This window comes from Macaca mulatta, chromosome 7 (assembly GCF_049350105.2).
Source record: "Macaca mulatta isolate MMU2019108-1 chromosome 7, T2T-MMU8v2.0, whole genome shotgun sequence".
NCBI classification, from domain to species: domain Eukaryota; kingdom Metazoa; phylum Chordata; class Mammalia; order Primates; family Cercopithecidae; genus Macaca; species Macaca mulatta.
The window spans coordinates 77746129-77767576 of record NC_133412.1 but is presented as its reverse complement, the minus strand read 5'-3'; the positions used below and the strand labels follow the sequence as shown (position 1 = coordinate 77767576).

The window sequence follows — 21448 nt, the reverse complement described above, 5'->3', positions numbered from 1 at the left end:
TGGCACAAGGCACTCAAACTGAGCAGTCTTGGGTAACAGAGCAGAAATGAATCTTAGTTTTAGCATGCACTCCATGCCTGGTACTATGCTAAGGGGTTTACAGATGAATATTAACTCATTTGCTTACAAATGTCAGCAGTAGATCACACTACCCAAATGCAGTGTCATGTCAGAGAGGTTGAGTAAGATGTCCAGTGTCACACAGCTAGTTAGTAGCAGAGCTGGGAGTGCCCTATCTCATAGTTCACACTCCTCTTTACCACACTCCTGGGAAATCTATGGCCAAAGAATTGTGCAACTTGTGCATGAGAAATGAAAGGACTTACTAAAAAAGACAGACACTGTGGCTGTCAGGGAACTTATGGATGCACTTATAGATGATTTTATTTATTGATCTGTTTATTTTTAGCATTCACTAAATGAAAATAGTGTAGACAGCACATCAGGTGAAAAGATGACATGGCTTTTTACGCACGTTAAATTAGTAACCAGGGGCACTGAACAGCAAATTTCATTTCCCAGACGCTGGCTGGCTAGAAACTTTTCTGGGGGAGGTCTCTTCAATGAAACATTTATCAAGTGGTTTTGCTCTGTTGCAGATAATATTTTTTTTCCTATCACTGGTCTTCCATCCAAATATTTAATTCCTTCCTGATTTTATAACTTGGATTTCCTAACTCATTCTGCCTAAGTCACGATCTGGAGTAAGTGGAGATTCACATATATTTGCTCCAAAATCTCACAGATAAGGGGAAGTTATACAGGATAACATTCATGTGTAATTGACACAAAACACATTTGCAGGAGGCATGAGGTATAGCTGTCTTGTCATTCAGCCTCCATACTTTTTGTACTGAAAATGGGAAAATGAGTAAGTACTCAGAGAAGAGACATAGAGGGAAAGGGCTAGTTTCTAGGGTAAAGAGCTGGTGTGGGAAATATCTCATCTCACATATATCCCCTAGTAGGAATTTGTAGGACTGTACAAAGAGAGGCCAAGGGCTGGCCTCTCGGAGAGCTGGCAGGAGAGGGATGGCAACCCAGGCCATGGGCCCTGCCTGAACCCTGCACAGTAGAGGCTCAAGGAGCCATTCACATCTGCCCGGAGAGCCTACAATAAAGATCTATTTCAGAGAAAAAAAGCATGCACGCACACACACACACACACACACACACACACACACACACACACAGAAAAGGTCTGGCAGGAGCAGAGCAGCTGCAGAAGGCAGCAAAGAACAGGCTGGCAATGAGGTCAATAACCCCCACAGAGGAGGGGCAGTTGGGCAAGGGGGCTAGGAAGAGCTTGTTCTCAGGGAAAGCAGAGAAAGTGGAGTGGTCTATTCCCAGGGAGGCCACAGCATGCAGACAATGTGTAGATGTCACCATATCAAGCAGCAATCTCTTCTGAAAAAGGAGAGCGGAAACATCCCCAAGGCTGATAAGAAAGGGTAGTTGGGGTCCTTCTGCAGAGCGTGGAAGGATGACTCCTTTTGGGGCTCCTAAGTGTGTTTGATGTGGGGTCCTGAGGCTGATGCCCCAGAGACCTCACCTTGGTTCTTCTGGGGCCATCCAAGGAGGTCCAGGCCTATCAATAAGAGGTGGCCATTCATTAGCTGCACAGGTCTAGTGATACTCAGTGAAGATTTCTCCCTTTTCTATTTTCCACTGACCATCAGTCCCAGAAACCACTTGACCTCCAATGTCTGGGATCTTCCTAGAGACTAGTAAGAACAAATAGCATTGACATCACTGAAACCTCACACTTCTCTGTGTGACTCAGTTTCTGTTAGTACCAGGAAAACGATAAAGAATTGTCTTCTGGTCCAAAGCACCATCCACGTAAGTGTTTGCGATGACTTTAGCTAGTGTCCGAGAGGCAGCAAACTCAGAGCTTGGTGAACACAAATGGATCTGATCCAAGACCCCCAAGCCAGGGGAGGGATTCCAGGGGTCAGATAGGGGCACTCCTAATTCCACCAGCTCTTTTTCTTTGGTTTTCTTTTGTCGTTTTCTATATAATTATAGGGTGGGGGAGGTTCAGGAGACAGGCCAGAAAACCACCGGCCAGTGCGTTTAACATCTGGTGTGGGGGAAACTCTTGGAAGTCAGCTCAGAGGATGTGGTGGGAAAACACCTGGCAGAGTGAGTGGACTTCGACAGGGGGAAGCACGGATCCGGGATCGTGGAGGCCGTGCGGAACGAATCTGCTGGCTGCGCTGAGCTCAGGCTGCCCACGCGGAGGGCCGGCGTGGCTGGGAGTCGCAGGCCCTGACCTCAGACCTTGTTCCCCATTAGATACAGGGTGAGGGCCAGAGCAAGAGGCTTAGAGAGGGTGGCGGGGGTGGGGCAGGAAAGGCAAGGGTGCTTGGCAAAAGCCCTGGCTCCGGGAGTGGGAGTGGGAAATGGGAACATACACCTTGAAAGGGGCCCAGCTCTCCTCAGTCTGCGGAGGGTGGGCTTCAGGGACTTCCAAAAGAGTCTGATGGAAAAGGTGTCCAAATGCAGAGGTCACATGGAAAGAGATGGTGCCGAGAATAATGGAGTGCGCACAGGGTGAGCTGGCAGCCAAGATAACTTTGTGTCACCCGGGCTCCAGAGGAAGCCTGTGGGAGCTGGGCTGCATTAGGCAGGGAGAGGGAGCTGTCCGTCCCCGGGGCAGGGAGGGGAGGTGGGGGTTCGCAGGGAGGCTGATCACCACCGCCTCTCCGCACAGCTGAGGGAAGACAGGAAGCCCCACTAGGGCAACCAGAGCTGCCCAAGGGAGTTTCCCTGTTGTGCAAGGGCAAGAGCGCTTTCATGGGGGGCACGTGTATGTCCTAGGAGCTCACGACTAGACTGGATTTTAAGCACTTTAGGAAGAAGAGGAAAGAAGAGTCTGTCCTTTCTTTCTTCCTCCCTCCCTCCCTCCCTCCCTCCCTCCCTCCCTCCCTCCCTCCCTCCCTTCCTTCCTTCCTTCCTTCCTTCCTTCCTTCCTTCCTTCCTTCCTTCCTTCCTTCCTTCCTTCCTTCCTTTTCTTTCTTTTTCTTTTTCTTTTTCTTTTTTTTTAATAGAATCTTGCTCTGTTGCCCAGCCTGGAGTGCAGTGGTGCCATCTCGGCTCACTGCAACCTCTGCCTCCCAAGTTCAAGTGATTCTCCCACCTCAGCCTCCCGAGGAGCTAGGATTACAGGTGTGTGCCACCACGCCCGGCTAATTTTTGAATTTTTAGTAGAAACATGCTTTCACTATTTTGGCCAGGCTGGTCTCAAACTCCTGACCTCAGGTGATCTACCTGCCTCAACCTCCCAAAGTGCTGAGATTACAGGCGTGAGCCACCACACCTGGCCAAGTCTTTCTTGAAGAAAGACCCTTAGGGTTAAGGGTCCCACATGGGAATATTAGTTTCTATGTTTCCATGGACTCTGGGCCTGCCTTCCATTCCCTTCAGAAGCAGGGCATCACCTTCGCTCTGGTGTTTGAGCCTTCTGCTTTAAGCAAGAGTAAAGTTAGGCTTTTCCACAGAAAGGCCTCCCAAGTCTCTGTGGAAGGCCTCACTGGGTGACCTGTTCATTTCCTAGGGTCCTTTGTGCATTAACTAAAATCCTTTCCATCATTAAGTTCATCACTGGGGGAAAGAATGAGGGTAAACAGACTTCTTCAGGCCAGCAGGCTTTTATTTTGGAACCTGGTGAATGTAGGAAGTCTAAGGGCTCGGCCTGTGTCCACAAATGAAATGGAATTTTACGCCTCAGTATAACTAAATTTTATCACATAAAAATCGAATGCTGATCTTTGCCAACACCACTTACTCTCTCTAGTTAGGCCGTAAGGTTGTTTTGAGCTGGTTTTCTCTGAGCTGTCCAGGAGGTGAGTTTATGTAGGGGGCAACAAAATAAGCAGAGGTGGTCCCAGGACACCTATGTTTGTGTAAGGAATAGACATTCTGAGGAGAGAAAGAGAAGATCAGGAAACTATCTTACAGATAACGCAGGATTATTTCCGGTGTTGGGGACTGGGTTGATTTCTACTAGTGGAAGTGGGGACGGGTACCCCAGATGGAGGAAAGCTAGGACACAGATGCATAGGCACGAGCTCACGTGGTTGCTCAGAGGACAGTGGATGGCCAGCCTGTCCATCTGTTAGATCTATTTAACGCATTTGTGAGGATGAAGCCTGGGGATTTGGGCCAGGTTATCAGAATTCTCAAATATCAGACTAAAAACTGCCCTAAAGACATAGATACTTTATGTTAAGGCCTATTGAGCACCTACTATGTGCCTCCCAAATGTTTTAAACACTCAATCTCTTACTTCATTTAAAGATATCAAAACACCATGCAGTAAGCACTTTAATAACAGTAACAATAATCAATGAGGATCCTTGCAGGTTTGAGCAGAGAGCAGGTGAGAGGAAGAAATTGGCATATTCCTTCCTAAACTTTTATGGGCATTAGCTCCTTCAACATGCTCCAAATGTATGACTGTACACATAATTTCACTGAATCCTCATGGCAAGTCAATGAGGTGGATATTTTTTAAATTTCACTCCTTAAAACAACATTTGAGACTGGTTTAGTAAATTGCCAAATGCCGCCTCTGAGGATGTGTCCTTGAGTGTGAATTTATACCGAGTTCTGCCTCATTCCAAAGCCATGTTCTTTCTCGGTCCCGTTACTCTGATCCTGTTGTTTGCTCCCAAAGTCCCCTTCCTGTCCTTTCTTCTTTTCTTTGTGTCTGTTGTATTTTGGGGGTGCTGCTGCCTGTCTTATACAGATCAAATAATGTCCTTTCTCTCTCTCCTGCCTGAAGCAATTCAGTTTTCTCTTGGACCCACGGTTGTGGGTAGTTGTCAAGGCCAATGGTGTGTCCTGCGAATGGGTGACTGGGATCCTCTGGTCTCCCTTTCTATGGTTCACCCTGTGGTCCTCACAGGTGTTTCTCTTCCTGACCTCAAGACTTTCTGCATGGAGCTGCATCTCATGGCTCCAGTGCCCTGCAGCCTATGTCTTGGCCCAGAGCTCTGGCGCTGGAAGGGACAGCCTTTAGCACATTGTGCTCTGTGTGTGTTCTGGTGAGAACGTGACATCACAGAGAGGGCTTGCGGGACAGAGTCAGATGCCAGGGATGAGAGGCCGAGGCAGCATTCCCGGGTAGTAGCTGGAAAAGAAAGGCCTCTGGGGAGATTGAGAGGTGGGATGTGACCCTCATATGGGCACTTTGAAGAGAGTTTGTCACTGTCAGGCCAGAAGAGGCAGAGGAAAGAGGGAGCCCAGCAAGTTGTCGGAGGAACAGATTCTCAGTTGGAGCCTGAGATTCATCTTTCAGCACCTAACTTCTCAATTCCAGATGGCTCTCCTTGGGGAGTTCTTTTGCTCTTTATTCTTGGCTCAAGCAGTCACTGCTTAATGAGAGCCAGAGGTACTCTTGCTACGGGAAAGGCCAACAGAATATGGAGACCAGAAAGTGGGCATGAAAGGGCAGTCATACTGTGGTTACGGAGGCTGATGTTGGGAGCCTGGGTATTGGTCGGTGTCTGAGCTCATGGCGGGAGCACAGTGGGGGTAGCACTGGGGAGCAGGGACACTTCTGAACTTCAGCCTCAGCTTCTGAACTTCTTGTGTCAAGAAACGTGAGCTGGAAATTGCCCCAGAACAGACAGTCCTCCGCTGATCCTCTCTCTTCACTGCTTCCAGAAACAGCAGGGTGTCTTATTTATGTGTTCATCTTGATGGGAACACAGTGTCTCGGTGTCCTAGACCGCTACCTCTAGCCTAAGGGTGCACACGTGCCTCAGAGTGGGACCTGCTGGTCGCTGAGCTTCTTCAGAGCTGAACATGGAGGCACTTTGTTTAGAAGTCTGGGGAGCCGGAGACTGAGGGTTAGGATGTGGGTCTCAGTACTCTCCTGGTTCAATACAATCTTGGTTCCTCAGAGCCAGGACATAAATAAGTCTGTTCTTAGGAACTTCCTGGATCTTTTCCCATTCTTACTCATCTTTCCTTTCTTTATGCCACTCCCCCAGATTCCCTTCCTCCTCCCTATTTACAGTATTTTCCCTGCTAAAGTCTCTAGCAGTGCTTCAGGGAGAGTTTTAATTTATTCACCCATTCATCAAATAGTTGGTGAGTACCTACTTGGTCTCAGGCCCTGTGCTGGGCCCAGACTATGCACTTGAGCAACACATGCCTTTTGACTTTTGGCCTTTTGACTTGTGCAACTGCCAGCACCCTTCAAAGCCTCTTTGCAAAGATGTCAAACTCTGAAAAGAATGTATGAGGAAAGCCCTAATCCAGAGAAGGCTTAAGGATGAGTCATGGGGTGGCCAGCAGAAAGATCCAGGTTCTTATTCTTAGGTAAAAAGTCCTGAGTCAACCTGGCCCCAGGGCAGCAATAGCAACAAACAGTGCTGGTGGTCATTCAACCTGGAATCCATTCCCAAGTCATTGTTACCCCATTTGATTAATCTTTTATTTTATTATATTTTATTTTATTTATTTATTTTTGAGACAGAGTCTTGCTCTGTCACCCAGGCTAGAGTGCAGTGGTGCAATCTCAGCTCACTGCAATCGCCACCTCCCAGGTTCAAGCGATTCTCCTGCTTCAGCTTCACAAGTAGCTGGTATTACAAGCACACAGCACTACATGTGGATAATTTTTGTATTTTTAGCAAAGATGGGGTTTCACCATGTTGGCCAGGCCGGTCTTGAACTCCTGACCTCAAGTAATCAACCCGCCTCAGCCTCCCAAAGTGCTAGGATTACAGGTGTGAGCCACTGCACCTGGCCTTGATTAATAATTTTTAAATTCTAGACCTCTAAAATAATTCTGCAGTTTTTCTCTTAGATCTCCAGCCTTCAAAATGTCTTCTCTTAGAAAGGTCCTTTACAGGAAACCAGGAGATGCTCTTTTTTCTCATAGTCTATAAATCATCCAGGGATGGCTCTGCAGGAGTGGTGGTTTAAATAGTTTAGCCATGCTCTACTCTTCTGTCCAGGTGGAGAACTGATTGGGTTGACTGGAGACCCCTACAAAGGCCCTGTAGCTGGCCAGGGCACATGCTTGCCTGGCTATGCTCTTATGCAATACCGTATGCAATTAGCTCCTCTTGCTTGCCATTCATAGAAGGCATGAGGTGAGACCCAGCCAGGAGGCCAGGAGAAAGTGTGAGGGCAGTTCTGTGAGGGCTGGCAGAAATTTGTATTTTGAACTCAGGCAGGGCGCTGCCCTCTTGGTGGTCTCCTTCCCCCTCAAAGGTTCAAAGCTGGCCCTTTTTCTCCCTCCTGCCACTTCAAACACCCACAGTTGGAGCTCCAGGAATGTTATTCTTTTCCATTTAAAGACATTCCATTTCATGTGTAATTAAATGTGTGGTATTGAATTAATGTTTTCTTCTGAGCCTTTTTGGCAGGCAGAGACCCTAGGGTCTGGTTAGTGCAGAGAAAACACACGCTTTTCACAGATCCTCCCTTCCTCACCCTGTTTCCTCTTCCCCCTTCTCCTGCCAAGAACCTCCCTCCTCCCTCCTGCATGTAGTCACCCTCAGGACTCACCTTGCAATGGGTGAGCCTAAGATCCTGGAAACTCTGTTTCTGGGTGGGGCAGTGAGATCTTGGATTTCTGCATTCTGGTGCTGGCTTTATCTTCAAATGTCATCCTTGTGGCTCACGTTGAGCTTAGGTGGTGGCAATCGGGGTAGCAAGATTAGGTTCCAGGATAAGGTGACACACTCTCTCTTTACAGATGTTATTGGTTTCTACCAAGTACTGATGCCAGTGCAGAAAGCAAAGCCTCTCTCTGAAGTAGGGGTTGCAAGGGTTGAAGGGGGCTGTCATGATTAAAGGATGTCAAGGTGGCACAGTCTGCTCAGCGCAGCCTTTAGAGTCTCACAGGACACCTCTAACAGCTAGAGGATCTTGAGAAAGTTACTTAACCACCTTGAGCTTCAGCCCCCTCATCTGTAGCTTGGGGACAGCAACATATTATGTTTAAGAGAGTTGTAGGGCTGGGCACGGTGGCTCACGCCTGTACTCCTAGCACTTTGGGAGGCTGAGGTGGGTGAATCACCTGAGGTCAAGAGTTTGAGACCAGCCTGGTCAACATGGTGAAATGCCGTCTCTACTAGAAATACAAAAATTTACCAGGCGTGGTGGCACATGCCTGAAATCCCAGCTACTCGGGAGGCTGAGGCAGAATTGAACCTGGGAGGTGGAAGTTGCAGTGAGCCCGGATTGTGCCATTGCACTCCAGCCTGGGTGACAGAGCGGGACTCCGTCTCAAGGAAAAAAAAAAAACAAAAAACAAAAAACACAAAAGACAGAGCTGTAAAGATGTCATGTGCTCAGTCTGGTATCTGGCTCAGGATAAGTGCTCAATTGATGGCAGTTATTTTTATTATTAATAAGGGCACAAAGTGATAACAATAAGCTAAAAGAGACCAGTGCAGAGTGAGATGGAATCCACAAGGGAAAGACCTGGGAGGTCTCAGTGATGAGGACAGGAACCAGTTAGGAACTGAGTATCAACATGAGCCAGGGAAGAGGGGAGGGTAGGATGGTTAGGAGCTCCCACCAGGGGCCAGCCCTCAGGGCTGCTGGTGGTGGCAGGGAGCTGCTTCTGAGCCTCTTAAGTCACCACCTTCAGAGAAGGACTGTCTCAGTCCTGTCTACACACATGGTTCCCAAGACAATAATTAGCCAAAGCACCGAGGTGGCAAACAAATTTTTGTTAAGGCAATCTGAGTGTGACTGAGTGCACACGCTCATCTTTGGGGACCGAATTTGCTGCTTGGCGTACAGCAGGATCACTGTTATTTATAACCACCGACCCTGGGAAATCGGATTCCTCTCTACTGATCAATACCAATCTTGAGTAGGTGGCTGTTTCTGCCTTTTGATGTCTTTATTCCACTGTCTGACCAACCTCCTCCCACAAACTGTTTTGGCCTCTGAAGGAGGAGGAGGTCAGGCATAGTGGTGGCAGCCTTAGACAGAGCTGGTGACCAGAGCCAGGGCCAGCTTACTCCTGGGCAAGCTCGTGCCATTTTATTTTAGGAGAAAATCATCATCCTTCTCCACATTTCTTTCCAAGCCATGATTTTATTTGCAAGATAGGTGTTGAGCTCCTAGTTGAAATGAAAATCAGAAAGGAAAGAAACACATCTGTTAAATGTCTAATATATTTTGGATATTTTATATCATCTTTATTATCTAAAAATTTTAAGTCATCCTCTCAACAATTCTGCCAAGTCAATATCCATGTTTCCATTCTACAGATAAGGAACTAGAGGTATGGAGAGGATAGGATTCAATTAGTAAGTAAGAGCGTCAGGATTTCAATAGAGATCTGTTTCGTTTGTTTGTTTGTTTTCCAGTCTTCAATCTTTCAGCAGTGCCATTTGGGACAGGTGTTTTTGTTCCCTCTTCCTCCCTGGTCAGCAGGGCTGAGCAGTTTATGCCTGCCACCTCCCTGCCTTCATTCTCCCAGAACAGGGAGGTGAAGCCGACAGTGGTCACCTCTGTGTCCAGCGATGTTAGAGTATCCAGCAGCTATGTGCATGCCTCCCTTCCCACCCCACAGGGCAGCCAAGAGGAACAGAAGTAGGACGAGGGATAACCCCTGCCTGCCCACTGACCTCTCAGGGCTCAGGTTTTCTGTCCAGAGGTGACCAGTGACCTCAATGGATTAGAGATTCTGCTCTAGGTCATGCTTGCTGCAGACCTGGAAGACCTCCCAGAAGTGAATCCCACACATATGGAATAGTTATCTTGGTCCCCACTAAAGAGAAAGAATTCTTGGAGCAGCCACTAAAACACAGAAATCTTGATTCTGTTCTTGTGTCAGATGAACCGGTTGTCCTGTGGGAACAAGATCTACAGGTGGCTTCCTCTGGTGGAACCCAGTTGGTGGCCGTCTCACAAAAAGGATTGAGGGAAAAGCCAGGTCAGAAGGTCCCAGGAACTCTTTTAATTTCCCAAAGAACCCTTCCTGTTATATAGCAGCCCCCTGATTTCTCCAGCAGCCCCTTTTTTGTTGGAGATTGGGAAGTCTTCCCACGGCCTGGGCTATTCATCCCCCTCCCTACCTCCCCTTCCAGTGTCTTCATGTCTGAGCCTTGTGACCCAGACTCTGCTGGGCAAGTCAGCCAGGCAGTAAAAGGAGATTGATGCCCTCTCCTCTTAGGGAAATCCATCACTTTTTGGCGTGTGGGTCAGATAGCTTCACCAGAGGCAGCTCTGAACAGCACTGTGTGAGCTAAAAGCATGCAGAAGCAGGGACCCAAATAGACTCATGGACGTCAGAAGTGAAACGGCTCACTCCAGTCATTCCCCAGGGCCTGAGCAGAGGCTGTTCCTCTCTCACTCTGTCCCCAGATATACCCTTCTCCCCAGGGCTTTGTTTGTTCTGTAAGGCTTCCAGTGGGGGCTCCTGCCCTTGCCCTTGGGAAGGTGCTGTCATAGAATTCCAGGATGAGCAGGGTGAGGGAAACCTGAGTAGTGGAAGATGGAGAATTAAGCATCTGTGGACTGGATCATTTTAGTGGCCATAAAGCTGGGAGGACAGAGTGAAGGCAGCCTAAGGTAAAGGGAAGAACACGGATTTGGGAGTCATAAACAAGAGAGTCCTTCCTTGTCCGCATTTTACCTCTGTGAATTTGGCAAGTTACCCCCTGCCTCTGTTTTCTTATCTGTGAAAGGGGCGTAATAACACTTATCTCTCAGTCTCTCAGGGTTATGATGAGAATCAAGTGTTGAATACCCAGTAGGTGTTGATACATAGGGTGCAAGTTAATTCCCTTTGCCCTACTTTTTCCTGGGTAAGTTCAGTGAAAGAAGCTGCTCATATGGTATTCTGGAGTCTCCAGTCTTGTTGATGCATGGGGTTGTCCACATGGAAGTGATTTGCCTTATGTGTTTGGCCCTAATCCAGCCAGTCTCTGCCAAAGTTCCCTGGTTACCTTGTGGAGCTTCTTATCCTGATGACGAGGAACCAGTTCTCTCCTGGGGGAGAATTTATGGTCAAATAAAATCTGTGCTTATTTCCCATTCCTCTTTCTGCTCCTTCCCAGCACTCACCACCCTGCCCAGGGCTAAGCATAGGTATTGGTGTCAAAATTCTTTCACCCTGAAGACAACAAGAATGAGTCAAGGCTATTTTCTTCTGAGCACCTGAGTATTTCCACATTCCTGAAAAAAGGTCCATTTGCACATTTGGGGAAGACACTTTGGCCCATGGGAGGCTTCTGCTTGGCCTTTTTCACATGCTCCTGGAGAGCAGATGAGCTTCCAGTAATATGGTCACTTGCCCTCTGCTACCTTCAAGGCTCACAGCTGTCACAGCTTCCCCACTCCTGCAGTCAGGGGTTTGCAGCTGCTGCCAGGCTCTCCTGGGATGTTGAGGGAGGGCTGGGAAACCACTCCCTGGATGCCGCTCCCACTTGGCTTGTCTGAATCTCTCAGGGGTTGTGATTCTTGCTGCTGAGGGAGGGAGAGGAGAAGGACGGGTTCCAAGACGTGACTGAGGCACAGCAGCTGAAAAACAGAGTCTGGTTCTCTTTAAAGCTCCTCCATTCCTGTTTTGCATTCATTGTAGCTGGGAGTGAGTGTTCTGAGGGAAGCAGTGAGGTCTCTCAGCCCAGAGTTGGACTTAGGGACCCAGGAAAATCTATAATATTGTTTTACCTTTGTAGAGATGTTTCTAGAACATAAGAAGGCAAGATAGGCATGATCTGCATTGCATGGATGCATAGTTGGGCCTCTGAGAAGGGACTTGACTCAATCTGGGCCACACAGCTAGGGAGGGAAGGAGGACCTTGGAGCGAAGCCCAGGACGTCTCACCTCCTCCTGGGCTTCTGGAAGTGAGGCATAGCTAAACTGTGAGCACGGTACTTGCTTAGGCCAAGTTGTAAAGGTAAACTTCTTCAGCTGGCTAATTTCCCACCCCTCCAAAGAAGCTGTGTTCTAGTGGTTCTCAAAGTGTAGTTCCTGCACCAGAAGCACCTGGGAACTTAGAAATGCATATTCTCAGGCCTCAACCTGGACCTACTAGATTGGAATCCCTGGTGGAGGAGCCCAGCAATCTGTTGTAACAAGTCGTCTAGGTGATTTTGGTGCATTCTTAAGTTCTCCTATTACAATGCAGAGGGAAGGTGGGATCAGGGTGGAGTCTGGGGCCAAACGGGGCTCTTCCCCCAGTAACTTGGCAAGCCTGCCATGTCCTGATGCTCTGAATCCCATGCCCAGCTCAGTCACCAGGTGGGGATGCCTGACTTGGCCCTCATTTCTCCTTTTCGTAAAATAATAGAATAATGAAAATGCCAAAACACAGCCTACATTTCGGAGGACTTAAAGGTTTACAAACTTCCATGCTCAGGTAATAGGTAAGTTAAACTCGTGCGGTTCTCCCCATACCCATTTTACAGGTGAGAAATCTGAGACCCAAGATTTTGTTATTGTTGTTCTGTGAGGTGCACAAGTTCTTGGAGGATCCCGGTCTTGAAGCAAGCACCTGTGGCTTCCCAGGCCTTCCCAATCCCGGCGTGTTCAGAGATGTGGGCTTGACATTGTACAGCTGCCATCGTGAGCCCTGTCTTCACTTCCAGGCCATGTCAGGACATTCAATTTGCAGAACCCGTGTGTCATCCCTAGTCACATGGGAATGATTAGGTAGCAGGAGCAGGTGGCCCCCCGAGAGAGGGCCTGACTTCCTATTTTCTTGCAGCGGGAGACTCTTTAGCCTTGCCCTCCAAAGTCAACAAATACCATTCCTCAGAGGCTGAGAAACAGAGACAAAAAGTGTGAAGAAGGGAACCAATTTTAATCCCCTCCCTGTAAAGACTGGGGCATAGTCCTGCAGTGCGTAGCAGCCGCATTGCAGCCTGTGGCTTGGGAGGAGTGGTCACCAGCAGCTGTTAATGTGCAGGTCTGTCCTGGTGGGAGGAGAAAATCATAGTCTGTAAATGCTTCCTCCTGCAAATCCTTAGTAGGCAGATCATCTGGGACACTGTGGGGATACAAAGTACTCTGATGGGGGAAAAAAAAGATTCGTGTAGTTTATTCTTGAAGGAATCCCCAAACCAACAAAACAGTACCCCAAGGCTTCCAGCCATGCCCCTCTGTCCCTGTTATGTCTCCTCACTTACGGGGATGATCTGCCATGGCCCAGGATCTGCAGCTTTCATTTCTCTACAAAGTCACTGGGGATAATCCACTTTTTGGCTCTGCAATGCTCTTCGTAATGTGAATACAGGTATTTAATGGGCTTCTGCCTGGTGAACAATTAATGTAAAGGTCAGTGAGTAATCTCCGGTTTGCTCCTTTCATCACTAGCCCACTGCTTGTACAACTCCTTTGTAGCATTCTTTCCAAATAGGTGGGAGGGCTGAGGTCACAGCTCTGCTTTCTGCAGGCAGACAGACCTTAATTAGGTTGCTAAATTAGCAGAGGCAGGGGCAGCCCTTCTCTCTGCACACACCCTCATTCTTGGATGGACTCTGAACTTGCCTTTTGTGGTCTCATTGGTCTTTCTCTCTTTCAGAGAAGGGTTGGCCAAGTAGAGGTTTCCCCCAGATAATCTTAGCTACCCCTTAGAAGTCTCTGTCATGAACCAGGCACTGTGATGGGGTCACTACAGCCTTTATGTTACCACAAAAACCAGTGTGTCTTTGTGTGTGTGTGTGTGTGTGTGTGTGCATGCATGTGTCTATGTCTTCTATGCCTTTACTTTGTCCTCAGCCCTGGGCCAAGCTCTTCATATGGATTTTCTCATTTAATCTTCACAAGAATTCAGCGAGGAAGTTGTTCTTGTTAATCCCATTTTACAGTTGAGAAAATTGAGGCTCTGAGGCTAAATAACTTTCCCAAGCTCAAAAAACTGGTAATGGAGTGGAGCCAGGATTCCAACCTGATTCTCGATCGTACCCCGGAAACCTTGCTTTTCGAAGTGCGACCAACAGCAGATGGACATGACCTGGGAGTTTGTTAGAAATATAGATTCTCAGACCCACTGGATTAGAATCTTCATTTTGACAAGATTCTCAGGGGATTCATGTGCACAAAACTGTGGAGACTGCTTTGTGCTATCTCCAATAACTCTGGCTAATTAAGGCCAGAATCCTGTGCATTAACTACTAACTCCATTTGCCAGCAGAGGATGCTGTGGTTTAGAGGGGTTAGGAGTTATTCAGGGACAACACTGAAATTTGATTCTGGCCCATACTCTCAAACCACAGAAGGATGTCAGGTTTTTTGCTAAAGTTGGGGTGCTAGAGTTTGCCTTTGCCTGCTGTGGGCTCAGAACCAAATTCTCCACTCCAGACCTCTGTACTCTTCTGTCTCCCTGTGTCACCAAATGAGGACTGATTTGCTGCCCTCCTCTTTGTCCCTGTCCTACAGATGTGCAGCACATTAAGAGGAGAGACATCGTATTGAAGCGAGAACTGGGTGAGGGAGCCTTTGGAAAGGTCTTCCTGGCTGAGTGCTACAACCTCAGCCCAACCAAGGACAAGATGCTTGTGGCTGTGAAGGTAAACCCCAGAGGCATGTGGGCACCAGGAGGAGGGCTGGCTGAGGGCCCAGGGAGGGAAGGAAGAGGCTCACTCCATTTGAGAAGATAGTGCTCAATTGGCTTTCTCGCATGCAATCAGAGGACTTTGCTCCAAGGTCAGTGAAGTTTCCTAGAGACCACAACAACTTCCTTTGGCTTCCAAGGTCAAGGGCTGCAGCAATTAAGGGGGCTATTCCTAGGGACCAAGTTTATTCTTGTAAATGACCCTGGTCCTTTTCTGGTGGCCCTGTGGTTACCTCTGTCCCAGGGCTGGCCCTCCACACTCCACCCTCCACCATGTAGTAGCTTTATAGGACGTGCTGTCTGTGCCTGGAAAGTCACATGGCCATTTCTCAGGAGTTGAGCTGTTGTAGAGTGGGCTGTTTAAGGAGGACTGGGTAACCACTTCCCAAGAGCACAAACATCACTGAGAATAGAAGAAGATGTTGGGGGAGGGGGTATATAGAGGGTATATAGAAGAAGATGTTGGGTTGAGGGATGCAGGGAGTTAGCACTGGGAGAATAGTGAGGGAGGTTGCAGAAATTCTTAGGTACTTCCCATGGGATTCAGATTCAGACCCCAAGGGGCAGCATGCCTGGGAGAAACTTCTTCCTGGCAGCTGCTGGAGGGCTCCCTTAACCATAGGGCTTCTGTGTTGCCAAGACACATGGCAGATTTGCAGCAGGAGCTGAGTTGCTTGGGGTAGGAGAGAAGGGCCTTTGCTACTACTGGTTACCCTTCCAGACTCTTCCACCCAGCAGTCAACAGCTTCTCTTTGTAAACCAATACTGGACAAATCTTTGAACATGGTTAACATAAACAAGAATCAGGTAGCCTCATGGAGACATGCACAGATCTCTGGAGCCCTTCTCTGGAGTCTGGAGTGGCTTCATTGCGGGCAGTGAGCAGGCTTCTGAGGCCACCGTGGAGTCTGCAGTGTCCTGAGATGTGGGCCGACCAATGCCAGAGATATGGCTCCCCATGATGACATTCACCCAGACCTCAGAATGGTCCGATCCTTACCATTGAGGGATCACAAAGGCAGTTCTTGTTTCTGCAACTTTTGGGTCTCTGTATTCTTAGTCTTGTGTATCTACAGATTGTTTCTGTCCACAGAGGGCAAACGACCTCAAGAATGAATGCAGTACAGTGCAGGCATAGCATGGGCATCAAACAGCCTGGGTGCAAATCCCAGTTCTACCACTGATAAGCTGTGGGAACTTTCACAAGACACTCAACTTCTTTGGGCCTCAATTTCCTTATCTGTATAATAGCTATAATAATATCCCCTCCTTAGAATATTGGGGATTAAATTATACAATGTGTCTAAAATTCATAATGCACTGCTTTGGGGCTTAGTAAAGACTCAATAAAAAGTAGTTGGCATTTGTTTCTATCATCATCATTGTCATTGATGTTGATATTACTGAATGTGCTTAGATACAAGATGTATGACCTGCCAAGCTTGCATTGACTATCTAGAATAGGAGTCACCAAACTTTTTCTCTAAAGGTAAATATTTTAGACTTTGAGGGCCTTATAACTCTCCATTGCAACTCTGCCTGTGTTATTGGAAAGCAGCATAACAATACGTTAACTAATGAGGGCGGCTATTTTCCAATAACTTTTTTTATTACCAAAATAAGCAGAGTTTGCTGACCTCTGCTTTAGAAAATAAATAAGAGTACTGCATCCTAAAAGACTAATGATTATTATTGCTGTACATCCTGTAAATAAACTTGCTCAGTGTGTCTCTGTAGACATGAGATAGTCAGATGAGCAAGGGTGTCTTTAAAGAGCTTGGAGGAGGGATGTAGAAAGGTTTCTAATGTTGTCCCTAAACTTAGGATCTGCACTGCCCTGGCATTTTTAATATATAGGATGACACTAATCCACGGGGTGTTTCAGCATCCATCTGGGGACTGGTGAATGAACTGAACATTTTTGCACTTTCAGCAGAGAATGAAATGATGGCTGAAAACCCTGGGAAATGTTTCCTTGAGTGGTCTGGCATTAAGGGGCAGTACCCAGAACGAGTAATGCAGAAAATGTGTTTCTGTTCCCATCCTTTTAAAACGATGTCCTTCTTTCCTTGGATCTGGGGACCTCGAGGAGATGAACCCTCTGGGATTTTACACCATGTGTCACTCAGTGGATCTGCCTAGTGGTCAGCCTGGAAAAGATGCCTATGTCCTCCAGAGAACATCTTGGAAGTGGTGTTTCCTACTTCCTCCCCTCTTTAGATTCCACTCTTTTTTTTTTTTTTTTTTGCAGGACCCTTCCTTTTGAGTTAGTTCTCATGTTGATGCAGAGTGATTTTGTACTTCTAGAGAACACATACAAGTACAACCCAAGATAAAGTTTTCCCAAATCAATTGGCAAGAATGTTTTGCCCAGCAGTTGCTATGGTACAAACAAAGAAGCAGAAACCGCAGCCTATTTTTAAGGTGCTTACAGCCTGCTGGGGAGAGGGAGCAATATGGTACAGGACATAATCTGCATATATGTGTAGTATAAGTGTGACATTAAAATAACATCATGCATGAACTATTAAATAAGTGGTGCCACTCTGAAATCGTCATTAGACAAACAGAACATTTACACAGCATTCAAATCCAGGCAACCCCTTCCTTCACAGAGGAGGGAATGAGATCCTTCCCCCCATTTTTCCTTTTTTTTTCTCTGTCATTTCATACTCTGTCCTGGGTGAACCTCAGTGGTCTTCTAATTCACGAATTCTTCATGTGGTTTTATCTGGTCTAGAGCTTTTCCTGTCTGTGGAGGTTTTTGTTTTCACTTCAATGACCATATATTTTATTTCCAAGATATCTAATCGGTTCTTAATTTTGTTACCTTACTTTTATTTCTCCCCCTTCTTGTGGCATGCCTTCTTGTTTTCTTTAGAAAATGTATTTCTTCACTCTTTTTGAGCATTTACTTATTTAAAAATCTTTTTGAGCTATTCTAATAAAATTGATTTATCTTCAGGAAATTTATGTCCTGGTTTTTGATAATATTAGTCATTTGGATTTAGCATTATATTTCTTCCAATATATCTGAACTTCAGCTTTTGGGTTCCTTTTGGCTTGAAGGGTGTTTTGGTTTTTGTTTTGAGTAGTCACAGTTTCCATTTTCAATTACTTTAAATTGAAGCAGGAGCTTAAAACATTTGTGAAACAATCTGAGTGCAGAATGTCAGATTTTTACTGTTTTCCCTATGTTTTTATGCTTTTTCCTTCTACACTTAACAGTATTTTTAACCACTGACCTTTAGCAGGTTTTTTAAAAAGCATTCATCCTAGCTTCCATAAAAACTCCCCAATATACACTCATATTTCATTGGTTTCTAGAGCATTTCATTACATTAAGTAATTACATTAGCAGGTTTAGTTGTCATGAATGAGTTTGGGAACAATCACAGACAACTCTTGGTAAACCCCTCTGTGGGACAGAAGTATTTCCCTGGGTATCCAGCTAGCAGGGAGTATTCAGGATCTCATGCTCTGCAGAGGCCATAGGCAGTGCCAACTAATCTGGGCTGTCATGTAGACACAGCTCAGTGGAGAGTTTTCTGGCCAAAGGAGCACCAAAGGCCCTGAGGCAGAGAAAATCTTGGAGGGTACGGAAAGGTCATGAGACTGAAGTGTAATAAATGAGGTGGGAGGAGTGTGTGCGAGGAGAGGAGGCAAAGAGAGATGGGGAGACCAGACCTTATAAAGTCCATGACTGTGTTAAGGAGTTTGGATTTTATCCTATAAACACTGGGAAGCCAATGGCCAGTTTTAAGCCAGGAAGACAGATGAGAGAGGGGCACCCCTGTATGTAACAACTACCCATCTTCTTTTCCTGGTAGAGTTGTGTGAGACTGTCACCCAAAGGAAGTGGCAGTGGATTTCGAGTCAGTAAAAGAAAGATGATTTTATAATGAAAGGGGGTTGATTGGTGTGCGTGTGTGTGTGTTTGACCACTTAGGATTTAGAACATTTAGGAATGTGTGTATATCATATATATATCATAAAAATGAATTTCAGGATATTAACGAAATCTGAAACTGAACATCCTTTGAAATATCTCCCCCTAAAAAAAAAAAAGACAGTAAGATGGAGGGTAGCAGGGTTTGGACGACATGAAGATGCTGAATGACCCAGGAAGAGTTGGGAGCTGTTGAAAGGTTGTGTTCTTGCCATCTAGCCTATTTTCCTTCCATCCAAATAAACAGCCTTACTGAAACCCTCTCCCCAAGGCAGAGTGGACATGACAGCTGGTGCATGTTGAGGGGAAGATAAGAAAGGGAAATGTCCGCAAACTTTGAAAGAAAGAGAGGGAGAGAAGGAGGGCAAATTCTAGCTCTCCTTTTTGTACTAAAGATACTGTACAAAGGACTGAGCCAGGAACCTCCCCAGCTTTAGAGACCTCTTGGCAAGATGCATGTCTCTACACTGACTGTTGATGGCTATGATAAATCGGTTCTTTCCCATGCCACTGACTGGTGACCCATTTTGAGGTTTCCCAGCCATGAAGATATTAAATGTGGACCCCACTGAGAGGGGCCAGAGAGTCACTGGCCCTATTTCCCTCCTCATTATTCTCCTCCTGTCACCTCTGTTCTAATTGCATCAATACCTGGGGACAGGGCCACTGGCAGCTCCCAACCCTAGTTGCCATACCCCACACTTGGCCAATTAGGTAAGAACTTCAGGTTTGACTCAAGAGCTGGAAAGCCCACTTTGAAAGCATGGAGAAGGGATGTGGAAGACTGAAAGTGATGGCGGTTGCTTTGTGTTCATCTCCTGAATGAGGAACCCATCTCTGCCTTACAGTGCTGGGTGCCAGCCTAGGGGGGCACTGGCTGGTGCTGCTTGAGAGCTGAGAATAGAAATATCCCAGGGCTGTCACTGACGTCCAGACTGTGGGAGAGAATGATTTAAAGAGATGGAGAGAGGCCGTTTGACTGGCCCCAAATTTGATCTACTTTTCCCTCTCAAAAATCCAGCATTCAACATAAATCTTTATATTCTCCCATCCCACCCATGCTGGGTTCCTCCTCCTCTTCTTCTTCTTCCTCCTCTTCTTCCTCCTCCCCCTCTTCTTCTTCTTCTTCCTCCTCCTCCTCCTCTTCTTCCTCTTCCTCTTCCTCCTCCTCCTTATCCTCCCCCTCCCCCTCCCCCTCTTCCTCTTCTTCTTCTTCCTCTTCTTCTTCTTCTTCACAAATAAATCACTCTGCATCATCCAATACCCATGACCTAGCCCATTCAGCTCATGGCTGCTGCTGGGAGCTGGGTCCCTAGGAGAGACTATCTCTCACCATGACTCTCTGACTCCTCAAATGTCTTTGTTCTGGTTGTAGGTGGACATTACATCCTATTCGTTTGTTGTTAGGTAGCTTCGCAGAGCAATCAGCCAGAGCTGAAGTGGAGAACACATAGAATCAGGTCTGGTAAAAATCAGCAATGGGCTGATCAAATGTCCTTGCCCTATCTTCAAGCCTGGCACCTTCACTGGGCCCAGCGACTCTGCTGGCAGCCAATGCCACACCCCTTTCCTGACCCTCTCCTCTATACTTTCACATCCTTTTATTCCTCTGCCCACCATTCTCTTGGGGAGCTGCCTAGTGACTAATTTATCCCATAAATAATTCAGGCAGGGGTGCTGGGCAGGAAAGTGTCCTGGGCGCCAGACCCAAGCTGTTACTTGTTACGTGATCTTTGGCAAGTTACTTCCCCATCCTGAACCCCAGTTATCTCATCTGTAAAATGGGAAAGTTATGCTAGATAACTTTCAACATTTTTGTCAGCCATAGATTCATTTAATCAAGCAATATTTTTATGAAGCCTTCAAATTTTAAAAAGAATGAAGGGGGTGCTGGTTGAAGTTGAAAGGGGCTTCATCTCTGGCTGGAAGACCACACCTCCACTTGATGACCCTAGAGGCATTGCTACTGAACTTTGGGGCACTGTGAGGTCCACAAGGAGAGTACTGAGGTCCAGTCAAACTCTAAGTGTCTGTCATTTAATTAGTGTGAATGTGAGCTGATTCCTGGACAGGCTCAGCCTCAGTTTCTCCAACTCCAGAAATGAGCAGGTAGGAGTAGATGATGTCTAGGGCTCCTTTCATGCTAACAGTCCATCATTTCTAATGTGTGCTAAGGGCTGAGAGGTTTGATGGACCCCCTAGATACATCTCTTTTGGCGTATTCACACTACTGCAGTGCTAGAACCAGGGAAGCCCTACAGATTTCAGATAATGGGGCTGCAGGAACAGGAGAAAGATGTCTGGTGAGGGAGATGTTTTGGCACTTGCGTGATCTATAGGAGGGACCTGTCAGCCTGAAAAAGCCAGATGCCTAGCAGAGAAAATGCAAAGCAATCTCTAGTCTGTCTAGATGGTCACTCCCCTGAAAATGGTGAGCCAATGTTACACTCACTTCCTCATTGCCTTGTGTTGTGTCTATTGAGGTTACTAAAGTGTGTCAGTTGAAGCAACTGAATGTTTGGCCCCATTTGCCTTCTGGCCTCATAGGGAGAAATGGGGGCATCCACCTGCATAAGCTGCTCATCGTGCAGAAAGGGCCCCTCCTCTTCACAGACCATTGTCCATCTAGCCAGCATTGCTGTGCCTATAGCAGTGCCGTAACCAAAGTCCTTCAGATGTGCTCAAAGGCTTTGTCTTTGGTCTTGTAGTCCCCTTCTGGTGCTGGGAAATCCACATGTACAACTTACAATCTACCTGGGTATATTCATCCTCCTTGGCCCTACAGGAAGTGGCCTAGTTTGCACCTATTACTCACACTTGAGTTTTCACCCTGACAGAGGCTGAATGGTGGCATTCTGGTGGCCCCCAGATGCTCCTTTCCATCCTGCACTAGGACTTTGTAGGACTCTGCCTGGCCCTGAGTGTATCTGAGATTTCTGTCCACTAATTGCCA

At 46.9% G+C, this 21448-nt stretch overlaps 1 protein-coding gene across 15 annotated transcripts in view; it reads left to right on the top strand.

The window, feature by feature from the left end:
• NTRK3 (neurotrophic receptor tyrosine kinase 3) overlaps nt 1-21448 on the top strand; it is a 386973-nt gene that overhangs the window by 308336 nt on the left and 57189 nt on the right. For all 15 annotated transcript variants that reach the window (XM_077937781.1, XM_077937778.1, XM_028850223.2 and 12 more), the window contains 1 exon segment: nt 14372-14502. In XM_077937781.1, the coding sequence (XP_077793907.1) occupies nt 14372-14502 (131 nt within the window).